Source organism: Parambassis ranga, chromosome 9 (assembly GCF_900634625.1).
Source record: "Parambassis ranga chromosome 9, fParRan2.1, whole genome shotgun sequence".
Classification (NCBI taxonomy): domain Eukaryota; kingdom Metazoa; phylum Chordata; class Actinopteri; family Ambassidae; genus Parambassis; species Parambassis ranga.
Genome location: NC_041030.1, coordinates 9,507,381 through 9,531,175, shown reverse-complemented (window position 1 = coordinate 9,531,175; position 23,795 = coordinate 9,507,381). Strand labels below are relative to the sequence as shown.

The 23,795-nt window shown below is 42.6% G+C and overlaps 1 protein-coding gene across 4 annotated transcripts in view; it reads right to left on the bottom strand.

Moving 5' to 3' along the window:
* The window catches only part of rtkna (rhotekin a), a 47,366-nt gene that overhangs the window by 10,466 nt on the left and 13,105 nt on the right, over positions 1-23,795 (bottom strand). The window contains exon 1 of one of the 4 annotated variants that reach the window (XM_028414847.1): positions 23,044-23,677. The exons of 2 other annotated variants lie outside the window; for them this stretch is intronic. In XM_028414847.1, the coding sequence (XP_028270648.1) occupies positions 23,044-23,139 (96 nt within the window). In that variant the 5' untranslated portion in view covers positions 23,140-23,677. Of the gene's footprint in view, positions 1-12,302; positions 12,752-23,043; positions 23,678-23,795 lie in introns of those variants that run through there. One more of the 4 variants, XM_028414848.1, reaches the window with a different exon arrangement.

Sequence of the window (23,795 nt, the reverse complement as noted above, 5' to 3'; positions counted from 1 at the left end):
TTATACAAGAAGATCGAATTACAGAGGGAATATAAATGGCTCATGTTTTTAAGTGTTGTTTTGTTTTGTAGAAAAATACCTAATTTTAACTGACAACTATGTGACTGATACTTTAATTTTCATTGTGCTATAAGTGCGGATCCTATTCTCAGTGTTCTGAAATGTGCCATGAATGACACCAATGAGCAGCATGTGTTATGTGAACAGAAGCCGTCATGTGATGAGTCTGTGTCCGGGGACGACGACAAATGTTTCAGTTCACCCAGTCATAACCATCTGTAACATGTGCTGGTCATCACTTACACTCCAACTAGCACAGCTGGACCTTCAAGATGAACTCTACAACTGGTCATAGAGTGTAAAGGGGTTTATTACCACAGAAGCTGATGGGGCATTCTGCCTCTTTCTCTACACTTTGACCTGCAGGCTAACAAAGCCTGCTCAAATGTGATTGGTCAATACTCAAGACTGCAAACCATAAAGATTTGAGTACCAGAATCTATAATCTACATTTCATATTCTGATGCTGTGACTTGCAATGTATTACGTGTGAGTACCACAAAAAGGAAGGCCAACAGAGTCAATGAGTCACTTTTTTTTGTGCACACATGCACAGCTATTGTTGGCCATATTCCCCTCCAAGGGATAAACTTGCAAAAGGAGGTAGGAGGGATGGTGGATAAAAGTACAGTAAGTAAGCTTATTATATATATATATATATATATATATATGAGTATACACATGAAAAGGTTTTGGAGTGATAGATGCTCTGCAGATACTTACATTGAAGATAAAATAGCCCTCCATTCAACATTTAATAGATCAAGTAATTAATCAAATAGTTCAAATAGTGGAAAAATTAACTTTAAAGACAACAATGTGTTATTTGACTTGAACAAAACCACCGCCTGTAACCATAAAAGATGAAATTCAAACCGAGGGGACAAACAAGAAATGGCTGTGTCCAAATGTGCTTGTCCATCTGTGGCACTGCAAACCATGCAAACACTGAGCCTATGGCTGGCTAGCCAACTTTGAAAGAATGCACACACACTCACACAGTGTAGTAGCTGTCAACATAGTCCACTTCCACGCAGTGGGTCTTGAGTATGACCTGCTGGGAGGAGGTCCTGTATTTATAGCAGCTAAATTAACAGGCTTCTCCTTCTGGGGATCTCAGAATAGAAGTCAAGCAGCCTAGATCTAAGTCTAATCCACACGTCTGGGTGTATGTCAGGATAACACAGTACAACAAACTGGGGAAAAAAACCTGGAAAGTAAAAGATAAACAGACCTAACAACGGAGACTTACACACACAAACAACAGTGAGGATAAGCTCATTTTCTTTTTCTGATCTTTCACAAATCAGTACAACCTAACAAACACACTGTGTGTTCAGAATGGTAGCAGGTGTTAGACTAGTGGGCATTGCCAGAGTGGCTGACAGACTGTGATGGTGGCAGTGTGGACAGAAGCCAGATAGAGGGTGAAAGAAGGGTGGATGGGCAACAGGGATGCAGTGCATGCTGGGTATCAAGCAGAGACACAGAGGGGAGGCAGTGCTGTCAGAGGAAACAAGGGAGGACTTGAGGAAAAGAGACAGAGAGAAGAGAGGAGGAGATGTGGGCTGACAGGGTGAAAGGTCTGGGTGGGAAACTGGAGAGAGAAGAATAAGAAAAGAAAAAGGACTGCAGGAGGGAGAAAAACAGAATATGGGTGAAAGGATAAAGAACGAGGGTGAGGAAGATGAGCCAGAAGGAGGAAGGCTGAGGAATGGATGGAAAAACATATGCGGGCAAAGGTGCATATAAGCAAGTATGCTTTCGAGGTAATGAAGCATAGAGCTCTGCAAATGATAATGCGTGGAAATAATTTGGGGGAGAGTCATTTTCTACAGAAGAAAAAAAACAGATATACAGTATAAAGACAAGAGCGTCCTGACAGCTGCCCTGATTGCTGAAGACTAAGGCTTCATATTAAAAAGATGGCAATTTACTTTGAAAGTAATGACTGAATTCATTTGTCATGTCAGCCTCTGTCAAGTTGTACTTACAGAGCAGCAGCTAAATTATAATGTCACAATGCTAACAGGCTAATACGAAGAAGTCAAAGTCAACTTTATTGTCAATTCTGCCCTATCTACATCATACACACTTTCTGTTTAACAAAGATAGATCTACATTTAATATTATAGGCAAGTACACCCATGGTATTTTTAGTAATGTCTTATTGTTAGTAACTGTGCTTTGCACAGAGGTAGCTTTATAGGTGAAGCTGAAACAAATTCTTGTCCTTTGTGAGTAGTTTGCTTGTGCCGCATCTCTTATTGACTAATAAAATTAACAGCCTTCCTGCTATAAAGATTCCCAGGCCGGTTTTAACATACAAAATTTACACAAAGTGAGGCACAACCGATGGCAATCTGTCATTAGTTTTAGTACTTAATCATAAACCAAAGAACTGGGTGAATTTCAGGCTTGTTATCTCCACTAGAGGTAAATGTTAGGGCAAAATGGGATAAACCTCACCTCACTAGGCTGCTAGCATTGCTTTAGCTTTTGATGCATTTCACTCAAAACCAGAGGTTATCGTGTGGTGGGTGTTAGAACAGAATATGTGCCTGTCTAAAGCAGTAGGAGTCATAACATGGGATTGATGAATGTGTTGTAAAATTAATTAAAATTATTCCCTTTTTTCATTCACAACAATCACAAAGCAGCTTTGCTGCAAACATTTACATAATAATAATCACAGTGACACACTGTATGTGTGTAATGTGACCTTTCCGCAGGTAATTTGAAGCCTCAGTAGATACCAGATGGTCACTTCTCTGTCACCTCTCTGTCCCCGTCTGGCTGTGTTGATCCTCACTTGTGTGTGTGTGCGGGTGTGATCACAGAGACACACACCTCCACAAACATACACACAAACACACGCTGCTTGGGGATTTGACGCCGTTGCAGATGGTGTGTAATGGTTTGTTTACGATGTGCTGTTCTGCATGAGCAGGCTTTCCTGTTCAGATCACTGACCCCCTGACCTCTGACCTCTATCCCTCGGCAGGCCAGACGGCTGCGGTTACAGCATGGGGTTAGTCCATGAGGTTAGGTTTAACATACAAGTGATTAGTAAATACATATTCATTCACTCAGTCTTGGCAAAACACAAAGAAGAGGTTTTATTAAGGAAAAAAAATAGAGAATAGGAATTGTATACACTGTTTCATCTCTAAGGATAGCAATCGCATTGTTTTGATGAATCTCTCTGATGCTGCCACAATGGGACTGACAGCAATGCATTAGTCTCTGAGGTGCTCTATTGCTAAATACCAAATGTTAAAAAGCTGAACTCTGACAGTGACCATGCTATGGATCTACCTGCTAATGTACTGCTGTGCCCATGTGCAGCCATGCAGAGCTACGAGTGGGCTGGCTCTAACTCTACAATGGACACACTCCACTGGAATGTCTGAGCAATTTATTTGTCAAGCTGCTGCCACAGCACCTGTGGAGGAAGAGTGCATTTGAAGTGGCTTGAGTACATGCTCTCTAGACCTTCCTTAATAAAGTGCGAGTAATACAATGTGACATAATACATAAATTACACACAATAACTTTCTGCATTTCCCTCTTCAAAAGGTGTCTAACTGCAATACACAGAATTTGAAGCACATACTTAAAATACAACAATAAAAGTCCATGTAGATGAATCTGTTTAGTTTAAAGCTAACTCTCACTCTCTCCTTTGTGTTTGACCAGAGAAAAAAAAAGGATGGAGACAGCAGCAGTGGACAGTATCACAATAGACTAGGTGAAACACACACACACCCACAATCTGTCAATCAATGGTTGTAGACATTCAGCTTGACACAAATGTGCTCTGTCTCTACATTGCACACGCTCACACACAAAACCAGGACTTGTGAATTCCTGACCACTCCCATACTCTGGGACTTTACTGACCAAACTGCTGGCTTTCAATTAGCAAGCCGCAACTATGTGCCTCGCCTTCCTCTCCACCCTCTTCCGCTACTTTTCCTCTTGCTTTACCCTCTTCCTCTCTTCCCACACCCAGAGCCTGGCTGCAGTTGAGGATGGAGGGAGAAGCAGTTGAAAGTAAGACTAAGAAAAATGAACAAATGGCATATTATCTGAGAGACGGATAGAGAAATGAGACAAAAGACTGGATTGTTGGGAAGCAGACCTGCTCACACATCACAGTCATACTCCTGCACATGTAAAATGCATTGCAGGCACACATAAACAATGATTTACAGTACACATCCCCTGGAGTCAGATTAGGAGAAAACACACAACAAACCCAAACCACTCACAAACAATGACCCCATTCACCAAACAATGTCTCCACAGTGTTTCAGACTTTAGCTGCTGCAGACATGCCAGCACACAACAGCAGTGAAGGGAACTGGTTTGGTAGTGGTCATGGAAGATATAGAATGAGGGAGAGCGAAACAGAAACAGGAGTGTTTTCAGCTACCTTTTATAACAGCATTGCTGGCTACAAAGCAGTCCAAGCTTGTTCACTGCCAATAACACACACACACACACACTCCCAGGGCCCTCTCTTAAGGTAAAATCTGCCAGTGTATCCTGGTCAAGGTGCCAACATGCTGATGTCACAATGAGGTGATTTGTTATTGAAAGTCAACAGTGGAACAGCTCGCTCTTATAGCCTGAGCACACTACACTCTACCTCCTCCTCCAAACAGCTTATGCATCCAATTATTCGCTGACAATAGAGACTGTTTAAGCTCTGCCTGCACAGACAAATATGTGCATATCTGTGCGAGTGCTTGTCAGCATGTGCTAAGAGTGAGACCGTGTCCAAGTGACTTTGTAGCCAGCTGTTCTCAACACAAAGGCAGTGTGTGCAGCTGGGTCACTGCACACACTGGGTGGAGTCAGAGGAGAAAGTGCTAAAGAGAGAAATAATATGCATACATCTGTGTCCTAAATCATGCTTTATGTTGCTTTGGGGAGGGGGGGTAGGTGTCACTACCGACCGTAGTCAATGGGTTTCAGTCTATCCAACTAGCATGTCATGAACAACAGTGAGCAAAACAACATGCACTCCCTATCCACTGGTGGGAGTGTGTGCTCAACTGTATGTGCGCACATGTGTCTCTGTGTGTGTGTGTGTGTGTGTACGTGCATATGCCACAGACAGCTGCAGTGAATTGTAAACGTACGACCATGTAGAGACAGAAATGACATGCTGCCGTTACAAGATAAATAATGTAATATCATGCTCCCCTAATATCATGGTAGGGGAAACATTGGTATATGTTAGACATCCATGAGAAGAATTGGTAAATATATGTGCACTTTTAAACACCAAGAAATGCATTTAAAGCTATAAAATAAATTTGTTTAGAGCTATGAGAAAGCACAAGGAGCTTAGAGTCTGCCAAACACTGATCACTCTAGCAATTTATAGGCACACTAAAGCTTGATTGCACTTACAAGGCTGTGCACACTCAACCTGAGTCTGCATTATCATATAGTACTGCACATAGAAATCTAAGAGAAGGAAGACACAGACTAAGAACCATTTGGTTGTATAGGGGAGGGATAACAGTGAGGGTGTGCACCTGTGTGCATCTTTATGACTGTGTGTGGTCTCTCAAAATATAACTAACAGGCCTGCAGAGTATAGATTTATGAAATGCTGCACACACAGGTTCCAGAGCAGACTCATAAATAACTGTGGGCTGGAAAAAGAGTATACATACAAGCTGCAGGGAAGCAGTGCAAACACACCAATAACAGCAGCGCCCCTCCTGCTTCTCTTCCATTTCACCTCACAGGGGGCCAAAAAGAGAACAAAATGGGCTGTGTTCAAAACACCAAACAATGTTCAGATAGAAAAAACTGGATTGTAATTCCCCTTCACATAAAAAATCCCACTCATTTACTAGAAATGTGGTAAACATTGTCTCTTTGTTTTTTTGTATACAATAAAATGAAGAAACCCCTTACAAAGGAGAAAGGGAACAAGAGAGAGAAGAAGCTGCTTCCTTCTTTAAATTAAACAGTAATGGAGAAACATTAATGAGAGTAACTGGCAGAGTGGACTGTCTGGGGGATGCAAGGGGCAATTAGTGAATTAAGAAACACACACAGCAATGCTGTAACCCCATCAGTGCACTTTACTGGCACAGTAAGTGTTGCTGCACTGCAGGTTGGATCACAGCCTGTGACTATTACACAGGTTCATACAGTATTATTAACTGATTAGCTGGCTTTTTCCTGTAAGCAAGAATCCCATACAGAGCAAGGGTTTAGGAAAGGAAGCATGGTTTTTCTAAGCTCCTGATCAAAGCCTGCTGTGATCTCTCTCAATGAGAACACTCTGCAAGTACATCCCTAAGTGGGAGATAGAGTAAAAAGGATTTAATCACATTAAAAGATACACATGAAGCAAAAAGGCAGTGATGTGACATTTTAATCCGCACCATGCAGGTTTTTTTTTTCATGTTTCTGCAGCTTGTTCCTCTAACACATCAAATTACCGTTTGAAGAGAGGTGTTATTCTGTGAACGGAAGTTGGCTGTGTCACTTATCACTCATGTTGATATGGCTGTAAGGGGTTGGCACAGCACTTTCTCTTTAAAAAAAAGAGAAGAGCCTCACACTTTAGTGTTTGTGCAAGTGTCATGGTGACTGACAGCTCTCAGTATGACATGTTACCTCACACCTCGGGGAACCGTGGAGGAAGCAGGGAGGGGAGGAAGACAGGCCTGGGATTGGATCGTTGCTGTGTCTTGATTGGCTGTTGTTGTTCTTGATCGCATTTTTTTATTTATTAATTTTTGCCTGTGGCTAGGCAACATTATCACAAAACCTGTGTTTTTTATAGGAGATCTTTGGATGACTTCCTGGAAACTCACTGCAGCATGGGTACATGAACAACAAACTGGCAGTAAATAAAGAAACAACAACAAACTATGGAAACATGAGGCTCATTTGGACATGTAGGGAGATGAAGTGTCTTAACATGAATGTGAAAGAGATCCAGTATGGAGTGCTTTTTCACTGGCAAGATGGGAACAAATGGCAGATGAGAAGCAGCTAAAAGAAACAAAGGAAAGAGTGAAGAGGGCGAGAGGTCACAGTGCCACAGCTTCCCAAAAGACAGAAGCATCCCTGCTGGGTCCCGTACTTTTAAGCTCCTTTTCATCCCCACAAGGGTGGGGGTGTAACTATTATCTCACTACAACAAGCCAATTCTAACCCTTACTCACTGTGCATCAAACAAACACATTTGTAAAGCTCTCATTAGTTGACTTTTGCAGATAAATGCACTGAAACCCCCATGCTGAACACTTTTCAATAGCTTGACACAATTTTGGAGACACACACACACACTGACACACAAAGTGCTTGTCTCTGTAATCCCAGGCTTTCCTCCTCTGAATTAGGATGAGGAAATCGGGGCTAATTAGCTCAGCCGCCCTAACTAGCATTTAAGCCTGCCAAACTCTTGTTGTCTCCTCTGCTCTCTTTGCTATCCTACAGACACACATGGGTGCGTGCAGTTATGTCCAACACATGAGGGCAAAAACCATGTTAATGCAGATAAATCTGAAAACGAATTCACTTCCAGGCTTCATTTAAAAGGACTCTTTAAACTGAGCAGATTTCAAAGCATGGATGGGTAAAACGAAGCATGACTGCAAACCCCATGGCTAATCATCCACATAATTTCGCTGTTTGCAATTCATTAGTGGCACCCAAGTCGAATATTTAAATACATGTAAATGTAGTCGTGTGGTGAGGTGTGTTCTCACTGAGCACCATTTCTGAAAAAGTGCTCAGTTAACTCTGCTTTTATCCCTTTCTATTATTCATCACTGTTGCTACTGTTGCCTTATTTAGACCATATGTTCACATGCACATGTATATATATATATATATATATATTTATATAACCACATGTGCTGCCCCCACGTGAGGAGCAGGCGTGAGGCATTTGTCTGTATCAAGACAGAGGGATAAAGATGCACACTAACAGGGCAGAATATGGTGAAGCAGTGTGTGTGTGTGTGAGTGAGTGTCCTTGAACCATTATCGACCAGCGAGAGCTCTGAAGTGAATGCACTTCATTACAATATTCATGAAGCTGCAGGATTTCAGAGTTAAGTTGGAGCAAAAGCAGATATCACTAAACTGACCCTCAGCCCTCTACCCTCAGGGTGAAATGCCTCATCTGTGTGTGTGTGTGCACATGTGGGAGGGAGGATGATACTAAGCCTTTTCTTCTCGCAATTATCACAGCTTCATGATTTCAGAATTGCTGAATAAAACTCCTTTATTCTGGACAACTATACAGTCATGTCCTATCATTCATTAATGTCATACCACTAGATCCAGAAAGTGAAGGAGTATTACAATGAGTAGATAGTAAAGTAATATTTGTTTCACTTTTTTGATTAATGACAGTCATATTCATGTCATGGGCAACACGTGTAAGATGAGATCCACTCACAGTCCTCTGATCTGACACTTGGGTTCCACCCTTCGGCCACTTTACAGCACTTACACTCGGCTCTGGTTACTAATGGTGCACATTAACCCTTGGAGCCTCTCTGCGTCTGTATGTACACAGATGTGTGTCAGTACAGTGACAGACAGGGTGAAAATGAGTCGGAAAGGCAAGTAGGCAGATAAGGGCAACTGAGATTAAGAGGCGAAAAGTATGGGAGACAGAGTAAAACTAATCAAGGCGAACGTGTAAGTGTGTGTGTGTGTGGTTCTTATCTCTGCCCTCCAGAGCATCTTTAACAGATTGGTGGGGTGTTCATATTGCACAAAATAGTGTAGAACTTGTACACACTTTTTTACACAACCATTTATCTACACAGACTATGCACACACTGACACAGACAATTCATCCTAATATCTATTCAACATGCAGCCTCCATCTGCTGACATATACATGTACAGTAATGAGGCAGGCAAAAGTATGTCACATGATCAGATTTAGCAAACTGGGGCTGTCAGATTTTGATATAGAATCATTATAATATGTGTTATATGTGTGTGACGTTCTGCTGTTGATTAGCATTTCCTGCAATCTACTACCTGTGGTCTATATACAGGGTCTGACAGTCAGTGCTCAATGCGGTGAGCCCTAATCCAGTCATGCACACACAGAATGATAAATGCAAGTAAATATGCTTCAAAGACCAATTAAACATCAGTCAATAAGTCTGCAAAATGTCTTGTTATCTGTAAACACACATTTGATTTGATCCCAACCCCACACTGCAAGTATCATGAGAACGGCTTGATCTGTGCAAAGAATTTTTTTCTGTGTGTTTTTGTGCGTGACCAAGCATAAAGCTGTATCTTTGATATTATTATTATCGATCCTACACAGCCATGCCAGCATTTCATTACAGGAGCAGGATGAAGGCTGTAGCTAAGGTGGATTATCCATTACGTGAGATGTGAACAGCCAGTGTGTGTGTGTGTGTGTGAGTGTGTGAGAGAGAGAGTGTGTGTGCATTTTGTTCATATCAGCAATTCCACTAAACAAACATAACCTAATCAAAGATTGGAAGTGAGAGTAAAATTAGTAAAGTATGCAAATACAACAGGTAGAAAGCCTGTCAGACAGGGTTGTATAAATGGCTGACAGCTCAGCATCTGCCTCCACAGTCATGATAGATAGACGCGAATCAAGCCTGACTGTGATCCGCTGCCAGCAGCTCTGCATTAGCTGCTTGTCTGATCAGCAGCCTGTGGGACTGAGCTCTTTCCTCTACGACCATCAATCCCTTGCCAATCTCACTCTGCATCATCAGGTCATCACCCCTCTCTAATTGTCTGTCTGTCTGTTTATCTGCCTGTCTTCTGTTTGTCTGCAACTCCTGAGTCTGCTTCATCGAGCCCTCCCATCTATTAGTGGCTGCACACATGAGTCTTCATCGCACATGTAAAGTTTGCATCAAGCACTCTCCCTTTTCTTTTACTTTTGGGCGATCATGTCAGGACAAACCCTCAGAGCACTCTGCCACCGTGTCTTACCACAACACTTGCTTCTAAAAGGTAGAAATAAAAATAGGACAGAACATTGCTGAGAGAGCACTGCCACGGCATGTCAGGGCAGTCCTTTAACTTGGTGTGTTTAAAGTGAGCCGGAAGCAGGATAGAAGGACCAAAGCTGGGAAGAAGATAGTGAGAAAAGCCAGCAAACCCCAGGAGAGAGAAGGACTCTCTATGAGTAATTTTGAGTTAAAGGATCCATAATTGGGTGGGCAGCAAGGCAATACTGTGGCGGAGCAAGTTATAAGTGGCTCATTTTTCATACAGTTTCTTAGACAAGCAAAGAGAAAAGCACACACACTCCACCAAAGCTGCTGTCATGGCGTGCAGTACATAGAATAATGTGGTTGCATTTTCCCTTGTGCTTCTCAGGCTGAGGAAGTCCTACCTATCTCAGTCCCTGCAGCCACCTCCAGGGGAAAAGCAGTGGACAATATCAGCAGAAAAAACAGAATGACCTCTACTGCAGGCGCATAGCTGCACAGAGAGCAGTGGGAAAGAAAAAAAAACATGTGACTGCAGAGGTGAAAGAAGACTGGGGAGGAAAGACAGACAGATACAAGCAGAGGAGATACCCAGGAGATAGAGGTAGAAAAGGAGGAAGACAAGAGAGCAGGGTGGACAGAGAGACTGCAGAGAGCTCATCTGCAGTAAGTGCTTATTGATTGGAAGACAAGGGCCGAAGGATTCCACTGCTGGTGAGCTGACAGAGGATGCTGACTTTCTTCCTCCACGTGAAATTGCAAACGCAGTAAAAAGCACAACCAGAACAGCAAAGATAATCTGTTTAACTGTAGATTTAATGTGTGCAGCAAATATCAAAGTTACACAAATCAGCATCAGGAGCACTGCACAGAGACACTGCTGCTATGTGAGCTCTGGCACATCAGTGACCTTTTCACTACTAATGATCAGGGATGGCTATGGCTGTAACAGTAGTAGGGACAAAATGAACACACACCACACACTTTGTGCCTTCCATGCACTTCACGCACACACATACAGACACAGGCTGTACCCCAGACATGGAAAGACCACGTCTGCCTTGCTCTTTCAATCTCTGACTGATGCAGGTGACCTTTGAAATCCACAGAGGCAAAAATCCAGCTCACATCCCCACACATGCATACATACATATCAAGAAGCAGTGTTTCATTAAGTAAAGTGAAGGCAGTCAAGAGACAGAGAGAGAGAGAGAGAGAGAGAAGAATAAAGTTGTTTGGTTGATCTGGACTTGGACAGAGTTTCAGTGGTGAAAGAAAAGTTGATTATAGGAAGTGGTCAGAGCTACCAGTCTGCTGGTCAAATGAAGAAACCAGAATATAACTGCCTCTCAAAACACACACAGGCTCTTTGGTCACTGTTTATAAAGGCACAGCATGCTGGGAAATACATTGTCTGGTCTGCTGTCCTTCCTTTTTTAAGGATTTTTGAGGTTCTGTGTGCATATGCTGAAAAATGGTCTTCGAATTAGAACCAGTTAGAACATTTTCTCATGGAAGATCAGCAAAATACAAAACACGCTCACTTGTAAAGACATTTTCTTCCCTGTATTAAATTTAAGTATGGCTGTTTCTGTACTGCTCAAGGCGTTAAGGAAATATTTATTCACACGTCAAAGGAAAGGCTGATGATGACTGGGAGATGTAAGTCATCCCTGCAGAGTTCCCACTCTAGAGCTGCTAGAGAACCAGGAACTGAGCATCCCTCTTATTTTACCATTTGGGTCACAGTGTATTGCTATTAAACGTCTAATATAAGGTATTTGTAGCTATTGAACAGGCCATTATATCACATGGGAAAATACTGTAACCACACAATCTACACTGTGCCAAAAAAAAAACACCACAACGGGACAGATCTGAGGTACTTTGTGGTCAAACATCTTCAGAAATATAAATATGAGTTACTAACAAGGTGGAAAGCACTCCTATTGTGATGCTGTGATTCAAACATCTGCTGATGAAGTTTTGGAACTCATTCTACTACTACTAAGGGCAAAATGAATCTGTTGTAAAAGTTGGAATTTGTGAATGAGTTGCAAAAAACCTCATTATCATTCTTGATTAGTTCAATCAGCTCACAGATAAGCAGGGGATGCCTGTCTTTCCTGTGGCTTTGCGTCTCTTGAGCTTGATTTGCTTCAGTCCAATAACTTCATGATGTTGCTCTATGACATTTTACAGTATTCATGTCAATCCAAACACACAATGCTCTTAATGAAACGTTACCCTTTGATTCTTCGTGTTGTTCATCCTATTCAAAGAGGAGCACTCCGCTTCCCAACTGTCCAAAACTGGCAGCACCACAGCTTTACGCAACACCAGAGTCCGATCAGCGTCCCAGTCACAACGTGGAAGACCTTTACTCTGTTTTCCCCCCCTCTAAGGCACCTCCATTTGTAAACCGACTGAAATGTCCAGCGAAAATCCGACCGTATTTGTCTTCTGAAGTTTCAAGAATCCGCGGAAAAACCAAAAAGCCTCAGCCCGTTTGGGAACGGCGGCGGTCATGTGTCTGACGCCCTCTGCGTTCACTCATCGTCGTCGCTGTCCTGATAGCTTCAATGCTACAGCCAGGCACTCACACACACCATCACAGGCACAAGACAGGATAAAGACTGACCGACTGCTGGACCAACCGAGAGCCCTTTCTGAGGAGGCGGGTGCGTGTGTGTGCGCGCGTCACTAATCTGTGTGTAGCTGCGCGCAGATCCTGGGGAGTGAATTGTCATTTTAAACAGTGCGGCTCTGGCTGCGCTGTGCAGGGACCTCCACGGGTCCTTCACAGGAATGTGAGCCCAAGGACGTACGCAGGGATCTCAGGGACCGTGTCGCCCTGCTTCTTGTCACTGAGAATGTTTTTTTTTTTCCCATGGGATCCCTTAAAAAATCTTAACAAAATGACAGAGGAGGATCCAAAGCTATTTGGGGAAAAACTGCCAGAAGAAGGATTTGGCAGCTCTGTGTTTGGCCAGAGTTTAAAGTGGGCTGCAAGTGTGTCAGCCACTGCCTGCACAGCCCACAGTGGAAAAAGGACACTTTTCTTTTTTTAAATTATGACTCAACTTTTTTTCACATGGCACTGGTTAATATGCTGTAACACGCAGGCGAAACATGCACTAAAAATCACATCAGCATGTATCACAGTATCTCAGAAGCTGTCAAGATACACACAGCAATACACAAGTGCCCGTTATTTATTGATTGATGCAAATTCTGACAGGGCCATAAGAATGAATGCAAAAACCTCCACGCAGCTGACCTGTAACTGCTATTAATGCAGCTATTTAAGGTGAAGTGCAGTGGATCACGCTCCACTGAAGAGAGCAGCGTATATGTCTCTTATATTATTAGGATTATTTAGAATAATAAGAATAATCACTAAATTAAAAGCATGCTTTAAATTCCTCCCACACTGTTTACATTTAATATCATAATTTATTGGAAATGCTTCCTGCTTATTCATAACAGCAGTCTAAATGTTGAAGTGCATGAATTAGAAACATTAGCCAACAGACTTGGAAGATGAATGTAATTCTACTGACAAGCCACCTATCAATCAAGGGAAAATAAGAATCCTCATCAGTCTAACTCTTCAGTTTTTATCCTTGTCTGGTGCCTCTGTTTATTGCCTGGCCCATATGGGCACACGGGGAAGCTGCTGTGCAGCGGAGCGCATCGCCTTGTCAACCGGTGATGTATGAGAGTGATTTGTGGGCAGACGGAAACACAGAAAACACAGATGAGCTCAGCTAGAATTAGGTGTGGGAATAAAGCGAGGGGTTAGCGTAAAGCAAGCTAAATGTTGGGCCTCAAGGAAATCCACACTGGATTTGGAGGACATGAAGGATTCAAACATTCTCCATGTCAGTGGAGCCAATTGAATACAATGTCAGCAAAGGAGGACAAACACTTGTTTTGTTGTGTGTTGTTTGTGGGTGAGTTGAGAAGTGGAATGAGATATGTTGTCCAGAGATGCAGCAGATGACGTGTAGGAGGATGAGGATGGTAGGACGAGAGAGTCTGTCTGTGGGCAGCTTTGGCTAATAACAACACGGCAACAAAGTCCATTTATACGGGGCAATGATACATCTGTGCATCTGGGTGGGTGAATATAGCTCTTTACCTCTAGCTGAGGACATTCGGTGGGAGCAGAGGACATGTGCACAGCAAGAATATTAACAGAATCCAAGAGTATTAAAAATGTGCCATAAATCCTCAGAATCTCAAATCTCTCTGTGTCTGTGCTGGTTATCCTGTGTATGTATGCGAGATGTGCGCAGCAAAAAAAAGACGAGCCTTGATAACTTGGGACTTAGAGCTGTAAATATCCCACAGTTAATCAGATTAAGGTTTCATCAGCAGCTAGCTGGGCCAGGGAGACAGTCAGTAGTGCTGTCAGAGGCAAATTTTCACTCAGTTCACAACACGTGAGAGTGACAAAGACACATAGAGTTAAACAGATTAATCTGCGTGTCATTAGGATATATTTATATATTATCTGACTAAACAACATTACTGATTTGGGGAGTGATACCAAGCACAGGGATGAAAATATGTTAAAAAAATATGATACAGTGTATCATAGTGTCTACTGTGTGTCTACAGTGTCTACTGTGAGCATGAGTAGTATGATGGCTGCCATACAAGCTCAGGGTTATGTGCCAGGTCATCTTTATTTTTTTCCCCATGCTGCATAACTCACTGTGGCCAGCTGAAGGAATGATAGCATCACTCCCAGTGTCATTACACTGCATTTGACAGGATGAGAGGACATTCCTGCAGCCAGACTTAAATCTCCTCAGTCCTCTCCCCTCTGAGACTCCAGCGCTTCCTATTGACTCACTGACTAACAGTCCTCTTCCCTAAACAAGCATTCTTCTTCCTCTCTGTTGCTTCAATGTCCTCAAGATCCCTTCCTTCCTACTGTAGACCTTTATTGTAGCCAAATGTCTAATTATAGATTTTTTTCCTGTTTGATTTTTTTTTCTTTTCATAAGCTAGTTCTATATCTTTATCCAAATCATGGCCCAAAGGGCGCAGTAAATACACATTCCAAAATTCACACTCTTGTTTGGTTTGTGCAGATTTGAATCTGGTGCATTTGTTGACAGTAGTTGTTAAGGGCCCGTGTTTCTCTTCCACATATTTAAAGCTTTTTTTTTCCAAAGCATTTTGTTTGAATAAAAGGTCTCGGGGTGGTTTTACGTAGACTGACCCAAAGTAAGCACCGAGGTACGCTTCAAATACTTTACTGCAAGGAGCCAGGAGGAAAAAAAAGGTAGAAAATATTTTTACTTTTTCTTTTATGTAGAAAAATAAAAGATAAAAAAAGATGAGAGATAAAAAACATAACATTTTCAATACAATATTCCTATATTCCATACAGCTATACACATTACAAAAACACATACATTCTTACTATTTTCTGGGACATTGAAGCGTCAAATCATTTATTCCATAATCTTGTGTTCAAGATGATTTCTCTAGCATAACTGAGCAAGACAACTTCCACAAATACACAAGATGATTCACTCATCCTAATGTTTATTATGTCCATAAAACTGTGTCCATATGTGCCTGTTTTGCCTGGCCTGTCTTGCGTAAGGTCTATGAGGCATGCAAAGACTTGCTGTGCTTCACTTTGTCAGGCAGCACAACTGTCGCCAAACCTCAACTATGCTGGGAGTGTCCCAGAGACACCAAATAGGTATGACATCATCACATTACAGTTATCATGTGTATGAGATGGTATTTATCTGGACCTCTATGCTTTCCATGTGCATGTGTCTTTAAAGACTCTGTGAAGGTCCACACGATCTCAATTGTGTCGTCCACCCAAGTCCACATGGAGAGGTACAGCTGTGTGCTGCTCACAGTGTGACCAAGCGGAGAACGGCTCATTTTGAGAGGCTGTGTGAGGAGATTAACTGTTATCCACGCTTTTCAACTAGAGCACGATTAAAAACAGACAGCACTGAACTCCTTATATACCACTTCAAATGCCTACAACATGACAAATCTAGCAACCAATCATGTGACATACAGTGTAAGTGTCTCATTTTGTTGCAACTGCACTAGAGAATTATGCAAGTTACATCAACAGTGATCATGTTCACATATATCCCGGCTGTCAGTGTTTATGATCTCTCAGCGACAGCTGTAGTCACCAACTGGAGATATGAGCAGTGTGTGTGTGTGTGTGTTACTCTGAGGGCCTAAAATAAAGTCTTAATAAACTTACATGTGTAGTTACATAATAACTAAGTCGGTGTCCACTGGCATACTGACCAATGACACAGTGTTTCAGAGGAGCTCGGTGTAGCAAAGGTTAGTGAGGGTCTTCAGTCCAGCAAGCTATCTGTCTCTGAAAATCACATCAAGACATGCTCATCTCTAGAAACAACAGAAATGCTTGTACCATTTCTTAGTCAGTTCCAGAGAGGATAAAATGGATAAACCTATTCATCTCGCACAAATGACTACATTAGAAACACATAAACTGACATATGGACACCCTTCAACTCTGATGACCAATGGAAGTTTTTTTTTTAAAGAAATAGCTTCACTAAAGTAGGAGCAAAGGGGGAAACAGAGGGCAATGACCAGTGCATGTATGTGTGTGAGAGAACGTAAGGTGGGAGCAAAGAGAAGAAAAGGCCATGTCAAATTCATCTACCTCCCTCCCACACACACACACACACACACACACACAAACTCTCTTTCTCTCGCTCTCAGTGCGACCCTGAGCCTTTGACCCTGAGGTCCAAACATAACATCATCTCGAGAGTTTGTTCCACTGATCTCATGGTGAAACAGAGAGGCTGACTTCTTTTCTTGGGGGGGGACACGCAGCCAAGCTTTGCCTATCAGCACCTCATACCACAACAAGAGGCCCCTTTCAGCAGCCTCAGCCCTCAGATCTACCTCATACTTTAAGCCCTGGCTTCTGCTGACCCGCCTCCAAACCATGGAATTCCCCTGTGACAGTTCACATTTAGGTTTCCCTCAAACAGCACAGCCATCAATCTTCTCAAAGCTCAGCCTTCACCAACCAAGTCACTTATAAACACTAAGACTCAATAAACGTTAGTCAGCTTGCGTTGTGCTGCTCTATGTATTGCATGATTAAAACATTGCCAAGATTAAAGCCTCGATGACGTCATTAAGCCTCACAGACACAGTGAAAATTAGACATGGAGACAATAACGTCATTGCGTCATATAAAAGAGAGAGCAAAGAGATCCCTTGTGTCCTTGATGAAAGCAGAATGAACTCTCAGATGGTTAGACAGCAGCCCTGCAAGTGCTGACAGAATTGTTCCACCTGCCAAACAAACACACACCCACCAATGACACCAGTTCACTCAGATACACTCAGCCCCGCAGTGGCCAGGGATCCTGCAGCGAGCGGTGATTCAATTAGACACTTTGGCTCGCAGCTTTAACATGCACACATGCAGGCCCAGAAGACACAGTCTTCAGTGTGTTGGTGATGCTACTCATGCTGCAGGGGAATGGATTATTTTAATGGAGGTAATTATTTGTTCGGGGAGTTCCTGCTTCAATTGTTCTCCACCTCCACCTATACTCACTCTGTTCCAGTTCACTCTCAGTGCACAGGAACATGGTTGAAGGATCAGAGATCAGAAAACATACAGAAATAGATTGCATTTATACATGTAAACTCCTACACACAAACCTTATAAGAGACAAACAAGATCAATACATTTACTGAACCATAATACTGAGCAGACTTTATCTCACGAGCTGGGATGAATGCATCACATAGCCCTGAGCTTAAATTGTATCCATATGGACAAACACAAAAGCAACATGTACAGGCTTAATTAAACACATTTACCCAATGTTCTTTTTCTCACACACACATCTGACAACCAGTCTGTGCCAGCTGCATCTGCAAAACATGTTCAGATGTTTTTAATTACATGTGGTACAAAGGAACACTTTTTTTTAAATATCTCACTTTGGAAACAGTGAGTTGTGAGCTTGTAAACACAATAGCTGTGTCTGAATTCAGGGGTTGCATCCACCTACAGGGGTTTGACCTTCACTAAAACAAGGCCATATTCTTGGCCACACTTGAAGGAGCCTTCGAGCTAAGACAGTCTTGTCCTGTCGATGTGATGCAATCCATCTTAAATGCATCAAAGGATGCACACCCTGAATGGGGACTCAGTTAACAAGCCAAACATTTCTGAACCAAATCTGCAGACTTAACTAACGCCTGCAGTGTCACATCAAACAGCTCAAATGGCTCCATTTATATTTTCTGCTGCTGGAAAAAAAAACACCTTAAACTACTGAAATGATAACATTCATGCTTAGGTGAGAAAGGAATGGAGGAGGAGGATTAAAGAGGGGAAACAAAGGACAGAAGCTGAATCAGAGGCAGAGAGACAGGGGAACGGCTGAGTAGAATTATGAAACCGTTTTTTAGGCAGAGATAGTGAAGCAGGCTGCAAAGAAGCAGGGAGGCAGGTTGGTGTTCCAATAACAACACCTTTGGCATGGTGTTTTCTCCTTCTTGCTCTCCTGGCTCATTCCTGTTGTTTTTCAAAGGAAGCTGGCTCAGGCCGCAGCATCTCACGGGTTCCTGCTCACACAGACTGCCTATTCAGACCTGTGCTGCTGCCCCTAACCGCTGACTGGGCGATGGCTGGTGTGAGGTGCACGCGGGTGTCCAGCACTGTGGTATAACATCCAGGGGGGTGTTGAGGAATGCTGGGGTGCAGAGGTAAGGTGGGCAGCCACCTGATTTGGACTTTAGTCAGTAAAATTTGAGCTTGCTGGATAGCTAAGTGTGCTGTTCCAAGACGGAGCAGAGGGAGTGTGTGATGTGATACAAAGCCCCCTTTCTCCTCCACCTCACTCATACTCACACACACACACACTGCCTTTGGCAGTCTGCACTGGCAGAACTGGAACCTACTGTAGCGATCCACAGCACGGATGCCAAAGACACACTAATAACACACAACACACACACCAAACAGACTAAAATATATGTACACTTATAAGTAAGTAAACATGGAGAGTCCTGGTAATTTTGGGTTCTTGCACTGCTGTGTAAAACACCTTCATCTAATTCAAAACAAATGAAAGTAGTTCATTAAAAAAAGCTTCACTGAAACACTAAAATCCAGGGTGATAAACCTATAGCCTCTAATTAAACTAACGCTTATACAGCTTAGGGTAGTGGTTTATTACTCTTTGCAAATATTTACTTACACACACTCTCAGGAGCACACAGTGCGATGCAGTGTTCAGTTAGGGAGGAATGTGTTTTGGCACAGACAGGATTTGTGTGTATTCTGTATCACAAGAAAGCAATTGCTGTTAGCTTTAGTACACCTTCCACTTGTGTCTGGTGTAACTCAGGCTCCTTAAACAGCATCCCAGCTGAACTAACACACAGAATTTAACTTCTGACTGACTGCTCCATGCAACAAGGAGCCAGAAATGCAGAAATAGTTGGGATAAATATTAAATATTTATGTATACAGACCAGGAAAGCAAAGTTAAACCTTACATTTGACTGTTTTCTGCCCCATTACAAATAATATTATCCCTTGCCCTTACAATTAAATTCATCAGTTCACCTACAGGGCACGAGAAGATACAGGTTAACTGTCTCAGCGCAGGCAGGGATTAACTGCAGGCAGGGATTAACTGCTGTCAATTGAGCATTTGCCCCTCAAGGACCTCCGCCGTTCAGAAACCATGACATCTGTGGGCTCTAAAGGGACTGGAGTAGGAACTAAGACATTTCTGAAACACTTGAAAGACTTCATGTTGGATATTGAAAAGGTATTTCTGTGCAAATTCCAACAGAAGGCACTGATCTCACTGTGTGTTGCTTCTGATAAGTCCTGTGCAATCAAGCAGTCAAGGCGGCTTGACCATCGGTCACCAGAGATCAGATGAAGTCAAGCTGCGTGGATACCATTCGGAGGGTATTTACGGCCGTAGGTGGCGTCTAGAATCTGAAAAAATATCTGAGGCGCTGCCAGAGCTAAGTTTAGCTTTTGGGACCGTGTGAGAGGTCAAACATGAGTCTCGGATGAGGCAGCAGGAAACTCCTACCTGACCCCCCCATGTGAGCTCTCCAGGGTGAGAGATGAGTTACCACACCCACAACATGTTAGGTTAAATCATTTTGCTTCTGGAGACCTATAGATCTAATTATAAATATTAACATTGAATTTTCCAATTTTCAGACTATTGACTAACAAGAAATTCACAGTGATCTTCAAGTATACCGTTTCACTACCGATACATGGTTTTATCCCAGTTTGTGTTCTCCTCATGTTCAACAAACAGTGATGGGTCCCGTCTGCTTTAACAAATACAGCAGCTGTACCAGAACCCCAAAAGTGAATCTCTTTAATCTTTCATTAGATGATATCATTGGCATGATCAGCAGCTGCAGCCAGATAACACACTCACACATAAGGGAAGAATTGTGCTTTCACAAACAATGGCTGACTGACATGCTCAGCACAAATCCTGCTTTTATAGCTTCGGCAAAAACATATGACCTCAGAATCCCATTTACAAATGTGGACATTTAACTCTACCATGGAGGCTAAAATTAGATTGGGGGACAGTGTCCATCTTTGGGCTGTTAAAGGACAGAGGGGGCAGACACTGGGGGTGATGAAGAAGGCTGGGAACTGGTGGGGAGCATTGAAAAAAAACACTGTCAGTGTAGTGACAGGAAATGGTGCATATGTGTATATAAACGGGTTCAATGACATAATGTCGTCTCTCCCGGTGGGAAACGGCAATTACACATGACCGTTTCCTGTTTCCCATCAGCCACTTCTCTTGTGGGGAAAATCCTGTATCCTGCGGCAAAAATGCTATTTACACACTACATGTAAAGAAGCAACTATCTTATGGGCCTCACAGGAGAGGAAGAAAAAAACAGTGCGCTGAAGCCAAGAATGTAACCGTTCTGACAGACTTGTTAAAACCTGAAGAGCAGAAATTTGACTTCCTATAGAGCTTGAAAAAACACAATGGAGGCCCTCTTTCTCTTCCCCCTCCTGACACAGCAATTCTGCATGCCTGAGGAATGCTAGAACTTCAATGCATGCACAATCTACTCACTTTTTAATTTTCTTTTCAAATGACAGACACTCTTATCTTCTGAGCAGTATATGTTATGAATGTATAAGTGTTTGAGCTGGAGAGTGGCTTACAGATACATGGTATGTTGCTGCAGGCGATGTACAAAGGGAGGAGAATAGGGTTTACAGTGTAATAACTGCATGTCTTGATGACCCAACAGGACATTTATGAAATTCTCCTGAGCAAAAAAAACTGAACAAAAATACCATCCATAGCTGCAGTTGAAATTACAGGTCTGTGGGCCTTGCAGCTCAGTCACATACAAAGAATCCCTGTCTCATAAACCCACCCAGGCAGAGGAGACATAGGGGGAGGGAATGAATGAAGCATGTGAGCAAACAAGTGAGTGTTTACCAGCAAAAAATAATTCAGCAACAGCATTCGATAAATTAAAACTTTCACTGAATTCCCCTATGAAGGGCAGAAACAACAAACGCATCTTCCCCACATGGCTAAATAAGAGTCCGCCATCTTCTTATTACACATGTCTACCATCAGAATTGAATTTTACTAAAATAAAACTGGAACCAAGACAGCAAAATTCTTGAATGATCTTCAGACAGAAATGGCTGTTAACTACATTCCACCATGATGTCCTAGATTTAATTATTCAGACAAAGCTCCACTTTCCAATCTGACTCCACACGTAAACAGGGTTCTTCATCAAAAGGCTTCTCTGTGACAGAAACTTATAACATGATTAGTGGCTGATTGACTTGTTGGTAAAAAAAACTCGTGATAGCTGGTTTGTGGTGCTATAAAAAAGGAAAATCACTTTTACACTCCACCCATGCACCCTGAGCGGCTCTGAAGTTTAATCAATTTCAAAGAAGAAGTTCACGAATCTGGGAACAGTGGCTTTCCAGAGAGACAACACAACTGAATGTGGCAGGCATCTATGAGTTGTCTATTCTTATGCGATAAAAATTCAGACATCTGGAAATGCTCTGTGGAGCTTAGCACAAGTAGTCAGACAAAAAACACACTAATGTGCAAAAACATGATGGCAAACTGGTAGCAGGTACAACACCAGTGACCTGAATCATACAGCTGAAGGGTTTTTGGACAGACAGAAAAAAACCTTCTGCTTTTTACATTTCTGAACAGCTGCAGCAAAGACAGACAATTTCTATTCAGATTATGAGCCCAGAAAATGCACTATTTTAGAATCTCTCTTTGAAAAACCTGTAATATTTCCAAAGACCATATGTCTCCTCATCCTTTCAGAGCTGTGAAGAATGAAACAGGCACACTCCCCTGAAACAGTTTAAAGAACAGAGACTGTTAAAATTTCCATAAAGGCGGCTAAGTCACATTTGTGATAAACTGTTTGTGTGGTAATAGAGCCCCCACACACCCACACAGACACACGGAGTCCCACAGGGACTTATGAGGCCCATATGTGCAGCTGTGGACTGTGTGTGAACCCCAGTTGGAAGACGAGAAGCTGGGAGAAGAGATGGATGGCATGCAGTGTTGTTTTCTATTTGCTGTCAGTGAGAGCTTTGCCATGTGCAAAGGCAAAGAGTCCACCAGTGTCAGCTCGAGTTGTTTGTCACATACAAGGATTCTCAGTAAACTTTACAACGTGCTGGAGAGCAGCTGCAGCTGCAGCCAGTTAACACAGAGATGCGCTGTACTTCAGAATCAGATTTCATTTATCTGTGAGATTACATGTGGTGAAACAGGCAGAAAAAAAGACAGTTCTTCAAATTGTCTGACACACACTTCTATACACCTACTTTGGGATTTTGTCACAAAATAACGCAAAAAGCGCGCAGACACAGTGGGTGAGCTGGAAATGAATGTTTTACCTGCAAACTGAGCGCAATCTGACGGATGTACATCATATTAAGGTCCTCGAGAATCCACAGTTTTTCCTCCATGTTTGCGTATTTATCAACTGGCATCCTTCAAGGCAGATAACCACAAACTGATTTCTTCTCTAAGTTAATTGAGAGTTCGAACCGCTATCCAGCAGGAACCGGTGAGAGAAAGTTCATTTTGTGTCCTGTACGATCGCCACTCCTGAAGTCAGTGCGTAAAACATTGCGTAAAAGTTCCGCTCCTCATCCAAAACAAGACTGGTAACTCCGGGAAAGCAGACAGAGGTGGAGCGCATGACAGCATCGACTGCACTGAAGTAACCCGGTCCATAAAATTCCCCCCAACTCGTTCACGGCGCGTATTCTTCTTCTTCTCTACTTTTCTCCGAGCAACAAAGATCCTCTCTAACACCCACAGTCATCACCCAGCGGCAGCGGAGAAAGAATGGTGCCTTTTAAAATGCACTTCTCCTCTTTGTGTCTCTCTCTCTGTCCCGGTTGTGAATGCCGTCTGTCCTCTGTGACAAGAGACCTCTCCACAAAAGGGCATCGCCTCTGCGGGAGTGATCGGGACAACTACTCCTGTGTGTGCGCCCTGACGCTGCCCTATTCGGTGCTAAATTAACCCCTACGATGCGCCTCTGGTGATGATAATGAACTTTTAAAAAAAAAAAAAGAAGAAGAAGAAAAAAAAAAAAGAGGGGGAGAGAGATTACTGTAGCAGCCCCCACGCCCTTTTA